This window comes from Protopterus annectens, chromosome 7.part0 (genome assembly GCF_019279795.1).
Source record: "Protopterus annectens isolate FY-2018-M chromosome 7.part0, PAN1.0, whole genome shotgun sequence".
Classification (NCBI taxonomy): domain Eukaryota; kingdom Metazoa; phylum Chordata; order Ceratodontiformes; family Protopteridae; genus Protopterus; species Protopterus annectens.
Window position 1 is genome coordinate 1,449,420,733 of NC_056739.1, and position 12,901 is coordinate 1,449,433,633.

The 12,901-nt window shown below is 34.7% G+C and overlaps 1 protein-coding gene across 1 annotated transcript; it reads right to left on the reverse strand.

Moving 5' to 3' along the window:
• Positions 1-206: 206 nt before the first annotated feature.
• On the reverse strand, positions 207-5,798 carry LOC122807074 (vasopressin V2 receptor-like). The gene is made up of 2 exons (XM_044078013.1): positions 4,905-5,798; positions 207-1,557 (listed from the first exon to the last, which is right to left on the reverse strand). Exons 1-2 carry the CDS (start codon positions 5,710-5,712, stop codon positions 1,328-1,330), a joined length of 1,038 nt encoding a protein of 345 aa, XP_043933948.1. The 5' UTR covers positions 5,713-5,798; the 3' UTR covers positions 207-1,327.
• Between the last annotated feature and the right edge of the window lie 7,103 nt (positions 5,799-12,901).

The following is a 12,901-nucleotide window of genomic DNA, read 5'->3' on the forward strand; positions in this document are numbered from 1 at the left end:
AGATAGATAGATGGATAGATAGATACATAGATAGATAGATAGATAGATAGATAGATAGATAGATAGATAGATAGATAGATAGATAGATAGATAGATAGATAGATATAGACATAGTTTTATCTATCTATATATATATATATATATATATATATATATATATATATGTATATATATATATATATATATATATATATATCAACCAGTAGGGTGTGACCCCTAAAAAATCAGAGGTTATCGATATGTTTAACAACAGACAATAACTACAGAAGACACTGGATTGTTAATGACTGACATTAAGCACGATTCCAGGTATGATTAGTAAAAAACGAACACTTAACCGAAATGTATCATTTCCTGATCATTTCCTGTTTTCTATGCTCTGAACTCATTTCCTTTCTTCATTACTGTCTTTATAATAAATTTAGGTATATTTTTTATGGAGATAAATCCTTAACTTTAAAAGGAACAAGGAAAAAAACCTAGGTCAGAATGTAATGGCAATGTCTGTTTGCAATTTACTGACAGATACTTATAGCAACTTCTTTGACTCTATATATATATAATATGAAAGAATGATACAGTTAATCAAAACACTTATCCAAAGTAAGTCAGTGACACATTCCCTGAATCCTTCTCCCCAGATGTTCAAATATCAGCTGCACTTTCCCTATAAACAGAGCTTGCCCTTGAGGTCCCTTGACAATTTCAGAGTAGACAGATTTTAATATTTGGGGCACGGGGGGTATGCTCCCACATGAAACAGCTAGTGGTCACTATTCCTACTCACGCACTTATCTGCAGCCAGTGATGGATTCCCTGAATCCTATCTCCCAGGTAATTTCAGAGTTTATGGAACAGGGGGTATCCTGCTATATTAGATAGCCAGTGGTCACTGTTTCTACTCACACACTTATCTGCAACTAAGAACTTACTGAACCCCTTTTTGCAAAATCAGACTTCAAAAACCTCTAGTGGAACACTGCTACAAGCCACAGTTCTTGTTGTTACAATACTGCCTGATACATGAATGAATGTATGGCTTCAGTCTGCTTTTGTTCATGGCATGAGCCACTGCCGGTGCAGCTACATCTGAAATCTGAGAAGCATTCACAATACTGTGCATCAGCTGACTTTTTCACCATGAGGTATATGCATCATTTCACTTACAAAGTGCTGTCATGCTTCAGCGAAGAAGTGCTTAGTCACTTATTCATTCACAGCAGTATCTTCTCCCTTTCATATGTACTGTAGAAATGTCGCAGTAGGCATGCAGTCTTCATACAGTGTTGTTATGTTACATTAATAGCTCTATATGATTACAATGATTTTAATAATCTAAGTAAGAGAGCTGTTTGACGTCAGCCAGACTTCTCCGGCTCATATATAGAGAACTGAATAAGGTAGGCTCATCTGGAATAGAGTCCCTCTGTATGGGTCGTTTTCCACATAGCAGATTAGCCAAATTTTTGGAAGGCTTTCCACTGAATAGCAGGTAGATGAAAGGGTTTGTGCAGCTATTCAGGCTAGCAAGCAGCATTAAGATAATGAAAGTGGCAGCTGTAGGAGAAAAGAGAATTTGCAGTCAGTAACATACAGACAAGTAGTACTTTTCTAGTTAAATCAGTACAACAATGACTCATTTTACTTAATAGTCTGCCTACTAAAAATAATATAATGCAAAATAGTGCAAAATACCAGTTTTGCTAATGCAGGAAAGTTCTAGTCAGAATATTCTTAATGAAACGCAAGAGACTTATTAAATCATATGCAATTACTAAAAGTAGAGTGTTCATGCAATTTACAAGTATATATGACCTTCAAAATAAAGTATCATCTGCAATAACATGGAAATGTTTAGAATTAAAATGACAGTTGTACTAAATAATTAAAACACTAATGCACAGCAGTGCATGAGAAATTACTCATTTCACACTTGGGAATTAATTACTGTTTCCCATCTTTACTTATTTTTGGACAGCACTGCTGTTTTTTCAGTCCAGAGAGCATGTTATACATGCTGTACTAAATGACCCATAAGTCTAATGACAGTTCTTTCTGTGAGATTGTCTACAGTATTGTGTGGCACTTAGCCTGGATAGCACAATTGTAATTAATAAATATATTACTGATGACTGACTGCTTGAATTAAAAATATATGTTTTAAACAATGACTATCTTAAAAATTTATCAGGCAATTGCTGATTTCTCCTGGGAAATTAATTGCACTTACATGTATATCCTACTATGCGTTATTAATTATGATTTGTAAAAAGTAGTATCCAGCCTGTACATATACACATCTGTCTGAGTTCAGTCTGGTTGCAGAGTGGTGTTCTAATAAGCAATGATGTAATGACCATTTCTATAAAAAACAATGTCTGAAAAAGTATTGCCATGAAATCACTAAAGGATAAGAACTGTGTTTTCTGTGGTGGGATCTGGCACTACAACCCCATGAGCCCCCAGTTTATAATCATTTCTGAGATCAGTGCATCCTAGAGAAATGAATGCAAGAATTTCAGAATAATTTTTTATTTTTACCAGTCAACCATGGCTAAATGTTCTTCATACTGCTGATGTTCAGCAAACAATGCAATACTGTGACTTGTCACTGTGGTTTACATGGCAATTATAAACAATTATGAGATGAAGAGAGTACTTCTCTGGGCCAATAAACAGAAGATGATCAGAGAATACTGACACGTTTCCTTGCATTCGTCATAGTTCCAAGACCATTGCTTCATCTGGGACAGTTTGACATTTGATACAAAAACAGCATTGAAATGATTGACATTTGTGAGGATAAAGTTAATGCTGTCAAAATCTGTGAGTATTTACCACCTACTCATACACTCAGCTACTGGTCAGATTAGCTATTTTCATGCTAACAGATGGAGCTGCAGTGAGTGCAGTAAATGAATACAGGATAGAAAAGTTCACTGGATACTTGGTCATGGAAATTTGCAAAGGATGGTGGTTGGCTCAGTTGTAGCTGGCATGTCAGTGCTTCAAGCAATAGGTGCAGTTTCAATTAATCATTTATTTTATTTTCATTTTACCTGTTTGTTGACCAGATGAGATCACTGGACACAACTGTTTGTCTTTACAGGTGACCTGGGAGCACTGTCTAGTTAACTGACTTGCTCAGAGTCACTTAGTAGACAAATGAAAGTGGAAGGAATCAAACCTTCTATCCTGGGAGCAAGAAACTAATCATTAACAGCTCAGATCTTTCATCCTCTGCGCCAGGCAAATCCATTGAAGCTTCCCAGACTGTGAATTAAAGCAAGGTTGTGGTGATTAAGACACTGAATTTTAACCACTAGGTTAGCTGTGACTTCCCTCAATATATATTAAAGATTCACTGCCTGGGAACTGAACCCTGATTACAATGATGAGAGTAACAAATCCTAAACACTAGACCACCAAAGACTTTGCCTTAAATGAGTATCAGTTATCAATAAAACTACATTTGTCAACTTTATTTATGAAATTTCTTATTTTTAAGAAAAAAGGTACAATTATATTTACTCACACACACACATACTCAAAATAAAAAAATACAGTTATTGAAGAAAATATCTCTTCTTAAATTATAACAGATGGTAGCAAGGTTTTACTTGGTAAAAAAGTAAGCTGTCACAAAAGTTATTTATTTAGTAGTATGAAGTTCAAAAGACAGCTAGTTATAGAGCAGTTGTGTGCAGCCAGTCCCTGTGTAGATACTCCCTGTCTAGCCTTTAGTACTTCATTAGGCTATATTTTATGGGTGGAAGAGAGTCTCAAACCCTTGTCTGGCTTTATGTAGCCTTCCTTCTATTTGTATGTTAGAATAACATATCAGGAATATACCAATGATTCTGCTGTCCTCCCTCACAACGAGAAACATTTTAATCATGTCTAGGAGCTTCTCTCAGTGTTATACATATCCATCTATATCAGAAATACTAGCCAGTCTCAGAATTCAGTCACTGCATTACAACATATTGCTGATGTAGGCAATAGTAAAATGAATAACCAAAGAAAAAGGGTTTTGTATAGTGTCATGCCTGATTCTTCTGCAGATTTGACATGCATATGTGGTGATGATAGCTGCTAGCCTACTTCCATTTATATAGTAGCTACGATCCCTAGCTATCATTTATACTTATGCAGCCCCTAATATAGGATGTTTCCCACCCCAGGAAGAACAATTGTTTTTGCACCTTCAGTTGTTCTCGTCTGCTCTCTAGCAATCCATTTGATGAGCTAAGTCCAGTTAAAATGCTGGTCGCTAGTATGCCAAGCATAAATCTAACTACACCAGGGTTCCTCCTAGCCTTTGTTTAGCTATCAGCCTTGAGCTGAAAGTGGTTTGTCTGCCTTATCCTCATACCTGTGAGAAATAGTAAACAGGATAAAGCTAATGCTGGACGAAATTGCAAGCAGGTACCTCACAGTAGGGTTAAATAAATGCCAGGATGTGGAATACCTCAATTAATTCTGCCAGGATTTACTCTGGTAAGCAATGCAGTATAGATGGCAGGCTATTTCATGTGCTTCTCAATGTATAATTCCACTAGCACTAGAGAACTTGCACTGTTATTTTTGTTATGTCTTAGCGTCTTTTAACGTAATGAACTACATGTTTGGTGTGATAAGAAATGCTTCAGTAATCTGTAAATCAAACATGCACTAAAATTAGCAAACAAAACTTGGAGCAATAACAGTACATTACTCAACATTTAGTATATTGTTACTGTAAGCCTTTTAAGCACACATTTAGTATTGTTAATGTTTACAGCAGAAAACAACATGATGATACGATTTCTAATGTTGTGTAAGCAGATTCCTACATTTTGCAACCTAAACTAATAGAATTGATAAGAGAGTAACACAAATAGTAAGATTGTAATGTTTCTTACTTTCTGTAGGTGCTTCTGGATCCCAAGCAGACCAAAGCTGCACTGTGAAAAATGGAGTCCAGCATGTGACATATGCTATTAGTATTACTACTGTCATCTTCACGGTTTTAATTCGGGCTTTTGATACCCCTGTGATGCTGCTCGCTCTTGATTGCATTGGAATCTTGTTGTTATTTTCCACACTTTGATGTGTCTTCGAATACAGGTTGATCTGTATGGCCTTAAATATTTTTATCTGACAGATTATGATTGTTAAGACAGGGAGGATGAAGATCACCAGGGTTATCCATGTTATATATGCTTTTAGTCCCCATGGCTCAATAAAGTTAGCCCAGCAGTCAAACACCTGTGGCGTGACTTCAACTCTGGAGAAAATGAAGATTTGCGGAAGACTACCAATGAGGGAGATGGTCCATGCAATACAGACAGGGATGTTCCACCGAGCACGTTTTCGCTGAAATGTCACCATTGGGTTGCAAATGGCCTGATACCTATCAATGGTCATTGCAACAATCATGTATGTTGAAGCAAACATGCCAACTATCTGCAAGTACTTTATCAGTTTACAAATAACATCAGGTCCAATAAATCTGTCAGTGATGTCCCAGAAAAGCTGGGGGAATATCTGAAAGTAGGCAACTACCAAGTCTGCCAGGCATAGATGTAAGACAAAGACATGCATTCTTGAAGCCTGCTTTCTCCTCTTCCAGAGAACCATAAGCAAAATGGAGTTAGACACAGTAGCACATAAGAAGACAGCACTTAAAACAGATATTTCAACTTTAGCAAGATAATCATCTCTGTCCATTTCATACTTACTAGCTTGTTCATCTGTAAAGCTAGTATTACTCACGTTTTGAAACACTGCAGATAGTCGGCCTTGCAAAGTATAGCTCACCCATAACAATGCAGTTTCATTGAAGAGCTGAGATGGCATCCTGTTAACCAGAAAATAATTCAGACTTTCAGGCTGGAAATGTTGTAGTGTTTAGCTACTGTATTCCACTAAAATAATTGTACTTTTATTACACATTAAACTGCAGATATTTTCAGTGAGCCTGTCTGATCTGATAATTTTGCAGTTTGACACTTGAATTACATCAGAAATGACAAATTTTCTAAGGTAATTTCATAGAGGAGGTTTGAAATTTGCATTTTTTGAGCCAAATTTAGAAGGCACCTATCTTCATTTACAAAGAATCTAGTAATCCCACTCATAAGAGTTTGACAATAAAAATCATTCAGCACTGAACACCATGTGGTTATATGAAATGGAGAAAAGTGTTTTAGTTCTTAAAATAATACAACATGGAAATTTAAGAAAAAATATTGAAAAGCTGAGACGTCCAACAATAATTTTGATGAATAACTCAAGTATGAACTGATAGAGTCCATTGTTTAATACATGTGGCTATCTATACAAAGATTAGGTTCCACTACGAAAGGTCAAGTTACAAGTTGGTGAGAAGCAGAGCTGCCATATGCAAGTGGCTGAAAAAAACAACATAACAAAAATATAACTTTTACACTTTATTTGCAGAAGAAGGCACCCACTTGCAAACCATATGCATGGGGAAAGACCCCTCAACCAAACTCATATATACTAGCCCCATGATCAAAGAAACACAAAGAAGGGAGAATACAGAATGAAGGAATCACTTCTGACACAGACACAGAAACTGCATCAACAGTGATTTCCAATAGAAACAGTAGTGTTTTGTACATTGGGGACTTGGCGGTTGGGGCCTTGAGGCTTGGGGAATTTGGTCGCAGTAAAGAGCAGCTATATTCAATGACTGTTGTTAAGTAACATTACATTAGAACTACACTACCAACTGAACATCATTAATCAGCGTTTTAAGATGTGGATATGTGACAGTATTCCATCAGATCATAAATCCAAGCTTAACAAAATCATTAGAAACAGTTTGTCCAAGGATACTGTAACTCTATTTGTTAATGACAATTTGGAAAAAAAGGTGTCTTTATACAAATGAATGGATGCTAATGTGGGTCTCCATCTAGTAAACCTTTCTCTGAGTGAACTCTTTGCTGTTTCAAGTCTCTTAATGGTCAGTATGTGCATATTATAAAGCTGCACCTTCTTTCTCTCACTATAATATTAAAAATATGCCATAGTCTCAGATGATGTGCCCTGTTGGTGAGACATTTAACTGTCATACATGTTATAGATAATAATGTAGCTGGATTGAACAGACTCCATTTCATGCTGAGAGCATATTGTTCAGTATCTTCATCACTATTTCAGTTGTTTGAATCTGTCTTTAGTATAAAACTGTAAGACTTTGTGAAGTGCAATGTTTTTGTAAAGCCATATATATTCTTAGCAGTTGTCTGATCCTCAGATACAAAACCAGACAGCTTTGTTTATGACAAAGCCTGCTTTAATCACCTTTGTCAACTCCTTAATCATATCAGCAAATTAAATAAATAATGTTAAGAATAAGGGTATATGAAGACATTCAGAGGTGCTTCATTTTAGGAAAAATGTCACATTGTTAATATATAATGTACTCCAGCTGTCACATGCTTTTTTTCCCCAATGCCATACTCAAGAGTTTAGTAAGTTAATGAAATCATATGAATGTGAAACTATTGTAATGGTACTCAGTTACAGAAGACAGTAAACGTTCTGCATGACTCAGAAACTGTATTTCTCTCCTTGGTCCCCCTTCCTGCCAAAAAAAAAAAAAAAATCACGTGTATGTATGCAGCTGAATCTAAGCAACACTATTAGCTTTTCATGCAGCCTATTCAGACATTAAAAAATGAAGCTAATTGAAGGAAATCTTTACAGACCATCACAAAAGGCATAAAGAGGTACAGTTGTCTACAAAATACTCTCCAAGAGTAAATTTAATGTAATGCTCAGTCATGTCTTGCAGTATATTTAGGTTTCTTTCAATTATTGGAAAACACACAGCTGGGTGTATTAAGTCTTATATGCATAAGTATGAAAATAATGCATATAAAATCATTTGTTTAGTTTATTAATGGAGTCTATAATGACTTAAAATAGTTTTTCATTATGTTTCCAAAATCATTTTAAAAATTACAAATTTAAAAGTACTGCAAATGAGAAATGGCATGAATAGCCTTTAAAGGGATACATTGACTGAATATGAAAAATGTACAAGTATCAAGGAAAAAGAAAAATAAATCTCAAAAAAAATAAAAAGGGGTTACCATAAAGGACAATAACCATGCAAACAAATTCCAATGAGCTGCATTGCAAAGCATCATGGGTAAAATTAATAGCACCCCCAGAAAATAGCTAAGACTTATGCAAAATTACAAAATACTGTTTAGTGCAATCTGCAAATGTCAAGAAAGTATAACTGTCTGGACCCAGTAAAGAACCAAGAACCAAGCCATGCTGCTAAAGTAAATAACATTTGGTAGCCTCATGAGTGAAATGCTTAGTAAAAGTAGATTTCCCATTTACTGTGCTCTGTAGTCTGTATGATAATTTAGGTGGTCATTCAGTGGAAAACAAGAAACATCTCAACATGATCAACCCTGAATTCAGGCTTCTGTTTTAAGAAAAAATGATTATCTTATTGTATAAGATATCCTTCATCACACAGCAAGAACTGCAGAATACCGTATGTCATCAAATTATTGGAAGTAAAATATTCAGCAGTCAAGTGTAATAACATTTCCTTCTGTTTTGACTGAATTATCGCATTTTTATATTTCTAACTCAAGCATCTGCCCTGGTAAGATCATGGGAAGTCGGAAAGAATTCTTAATAGGTATATGCTGATATTTCGGAAATGAAGGAATATTTCTGGGAAAATGTAAAACTTTTTTGTTCAAATTTTTGACCGTATGAAAAAAAAGTAACTATGCAGTCTATCAGTAGTGAAAACAACAGTAAAAATGCAGATGGCCAAAGCTAGCATACTTCACAAGATATAATTATGATCAGATCATAATTTAACATGAAATGCTTTGTAGCTCTTAAGTCACTCTAAGTTGCTACTAGAGTATGCATGCTCTCCTGCAGATTCATAAAAACAGATTGTTTCTTAGCAACCATTTTTGTAGTGCAATACATTTCATTTTGGATATGTTTCATTCATGCTTCTGCAAAACAACAGCCAGCTGTAGGATTTTCAGATAAAGGGCACTAGCAAATTACTGAATGCTAGAATTTGAGATTCTCCAGGTTGTAAATCAGAAGCCACCATAAATGCAGCAGGGCTGCTACTGGTTTAACTGGTTTAACTCCTGCCCTTTTCCATCTCTTTCACACACATCTAACACACAGATTTCTAACTGGTTCATCTCTTGACTGGAGCATGCAGAAGGTACAAAGTCTAAATGCCGGTTTATTGTGAAAATGTTAATTCATACAAAGTATGCAAAAAAAAAAAAAACAGGAAAACAATGAGGTGTTGAAAAGCAATGGGAAACCATATAAATATAGTTGTCTAAAATGTGAATTCAGGGTTTAGAATATCCTCATTTCATGCAGCATATTCCAAAAGCTGTTAAACCTCTCAAGTGCATTTCTTGGTAACTTTACAAATGCTGTTTCTACTAATATCTGCATGAAGTATTGTCTGTTTCTTACCTGTAGGCTAGTCTATCGCTGTCTGCAACTGAAACACTGTGCCTGTGTTTATCTATTTCCCTCTGCTGATAGCTGGAGAGTCTCCTTACATTCTTGGGAACAATGCTGGTTTTGTTTCACATGTGACAGAAGCACTATGGTTTTGTAGCTCTCGAGATTTATAAATTCCACGTGGAAGAAGGGTGGTTCTAAAACTCAGTCCCCTCCTTGTGTTTTTACTTTAGCGGGTGCTGTCGCCTGCCCACATACACATGATGTAGGCAGGCTAAATTCAAAGCAGCAGTAATGGTTAGCTGACAGATGTACTTTATGCCCCAGATGAGCCAAAAGCTCTATTTGATATCCCTCTAGCTTCATCACACATTCCTCTTTCTGCTAATTTTTGTCACTTCAAAAATTAGCACAGTTTGCTCCTGTAATGACAGTAAAATTTCATACTTCCCATTTCTTTTCTAGGAGAAAGATGTAGAAATCTTTAGTTTTCATTGCAGGCACTAGCCACGGTATCTTGAAGCTCATTAGAGTTTCATCTGGAGATCACCCCACCCATGACAGTTTACAATCAAAGAAAATGGAAACTAGACTGATTCTTGGGACCCTTCTATAAGTTACCACTATTAAAATTCTAATGCCACTCTCCTTCTTTTGTTCCATAGATGCACTAAAAACACACATCCATTTTACCAATGTGTGTAGTGCTGCTCTAGCAGTTTAAAATATTACTCACATTTAGCAAAAGCAAATCCCTTCCTGATTATAGATGCTGTCCTTCATAATATAGCCAGATTAATCACATATGCTTTAAACAGAAGATCTTGTCCTTTACACTAAACTGCAAATTTATAATGTTCGACTACTTTTGTGGTTTCCCATAAGCATCCTGTAAATTGGTCCACAAAATAATTGATACCTATGTATTGCAAATGCTGGTAACAATTGCACAAAAGAAAAAACGTTGAATTTTGTCACATATGAAAACATTGGTAAACACTCATGTTAAAACTGAGTGCCATAACACACTGCTAGACATTTAATAAGTTACCAGTTTCTGCCACCTTCTGTCATCTGCCCACCAACATATTTGCATGCAGCTTGTTATTTGGAATCCAGGTGCAATATGATTAACTGTTTACCTTTTTATCAGTCTGAAAAATCACCATACTGCTACAGTCCACAAAAATCCCATTACTATATTTCTTTATTCTACTTCATGGGTCATTGCTGCATATAAGTTTGCAGATGAAATTTTGCATATATGACATACTCAACCTTATGTATCTTTTCTTCTTGTGAAAATCAGTGCAGCACACTTCAATAATGTACACTGATAAAGATATAACAAACATTCTACCTCATTGAAATGGAAATAATTATTTATTTTGTACAAGAAAACCTAATTTCAAATGTAAAGAAGAAATGTTCAAGTGTCTAATCAAGTTACACTAAGTAGCAGTCAATGTGGTTTACAGAGGGTTGTTATTCTGTTATTTTCTGTATGTCAGAAATGCTGGTCCAGTTCATAATAATAACAGGATGCAATAGTCTCGGAAATATCCTGCCCATTATATTCTGAAAAATAACTCGCTATGTAGTTGTTTATAAAGTTTCCCAATGACACCAACAAACATTCCTGTTTTATTCAAAACTAAAACAGGCTGAACTTCATGAACAGGTTATATACTTTATGTGAGGTTTATCATTGCATGATACTACAAATGGTAGTTTGCTGCTCAGACATACATATACCTCTCATGAATTGCAGAGATGTATTCTCCCCTAATACTGAATGATCACAACATAAAGCAGATTTGCAGAGGAGTACATTTTTTTAAATACTTGTATTGATTTTAATAAATAAGTAATGAATTTTAGCATGTAATATATATATATATATATATATATATATATATATATATATATATATATATATATATATAAAACATTTAAAGAAGGAAAGTAAACCATAACTAAAATAAACTATTTTCAAAAGAGTCTACAAAATATCTAAAACTCTAAATATTCTTAAAATCAATTAAAAATCTTATTAACATATTTGTGGCTATTTATTTAGCAGTTCTTAAATTTCATCCACATGTTATAAGAAGTGGTAATTTTGGTTGTTCTCATGTTGATTGTTAGAAATTCATGGTGACAAACATTGGTTGCAATATTTATGAATTATTTCATCACTGGAGTTTGTTCATTCTTCCAGTGCTTGGTAATTATTTTCCTTGTGAGTTATAATATAGTCCATAGAAGGTGATAGTTCACTTTCTTTACACAGTCAGGCATTAGTGTTTTGAAAAAAAAATAATGCTTTGGTTAAGATGAATCTGTCAGTAAATAAAGCCTGTAAAAAAACATTAATATTTTCCCACAATGGTTTAATAATTTTACAATCAAAAACATATATTGCCAGTCTGCTGTAGCATTTGTCTTACATCTCCAACAAATCACTTTTTCTAATACATTAATTCTATTCAATATGGAGTTATGAAGATTTTCTGCATAAATTTCCATGTAAACAATCTCCACTTTATTGAAGATGTAGTTTGTTTTGAAGATGCCAACATTTATTTTTATCCTCTTTGCTTGGATAATTATTTATAGTTTTGAAATAATCCCAATAGCTTTCATTAAGATATTCTTACATTTTCATAACTATATATTCTGGATAACTGTCTTTTTTCAGTTATTTCCCAATGTATTAAAATTATTAACAAATCAATGAATTTTGGCACAGTATTTTTTATTGATGATTGCATTAAATGAATCTTATTTTCTACAGAATATCTATATTTGTGTATAGTTAACCACATATCTTTGCTTAGATTAATTTTAGTGGTTAGGGGTCGCCACAGCAGATCACCTGTCTGCTTATGATTGGCAGTGGAGTTTTACAATGTCGAGTTGCCAGCCCAGCACCCAACCTTCCACAGAAGGCACACACATGCACGCACTCACACCTAGGGCCAATTTGGAGTGTCCAATCCACCTACAGCATGTCTTTGGAATGTGGGTGGAAACTGGAGCACCCGGAGGAAACCCATGCGACCACAGGGAGGACATACAGACTCTGCACAGAAGGCACCCCAGCCAAGGATCGAACCAGAGAACCTTGGAAAAGCCAAAAGAGGAAGAAGAAGAATTTTAGTAGTTATATATATTCTATAGTTTGCAATTTTTCTCCAAACATCAATTGATACTAATATATCAGATTATTCTCCTTACATTTTTTTCAAATTATCTAAATTAAAAGTACATATATTATTTTGTGTATATGCCACAGGGGACAACAAAGAAAATAAAAACAAGCCTTATATCCTGGATTTAAAAAACAAAAATTAAAGTCGTTAGCATTAAAGAAATATAAGAAGAGCTAATCTATTTTCTAATA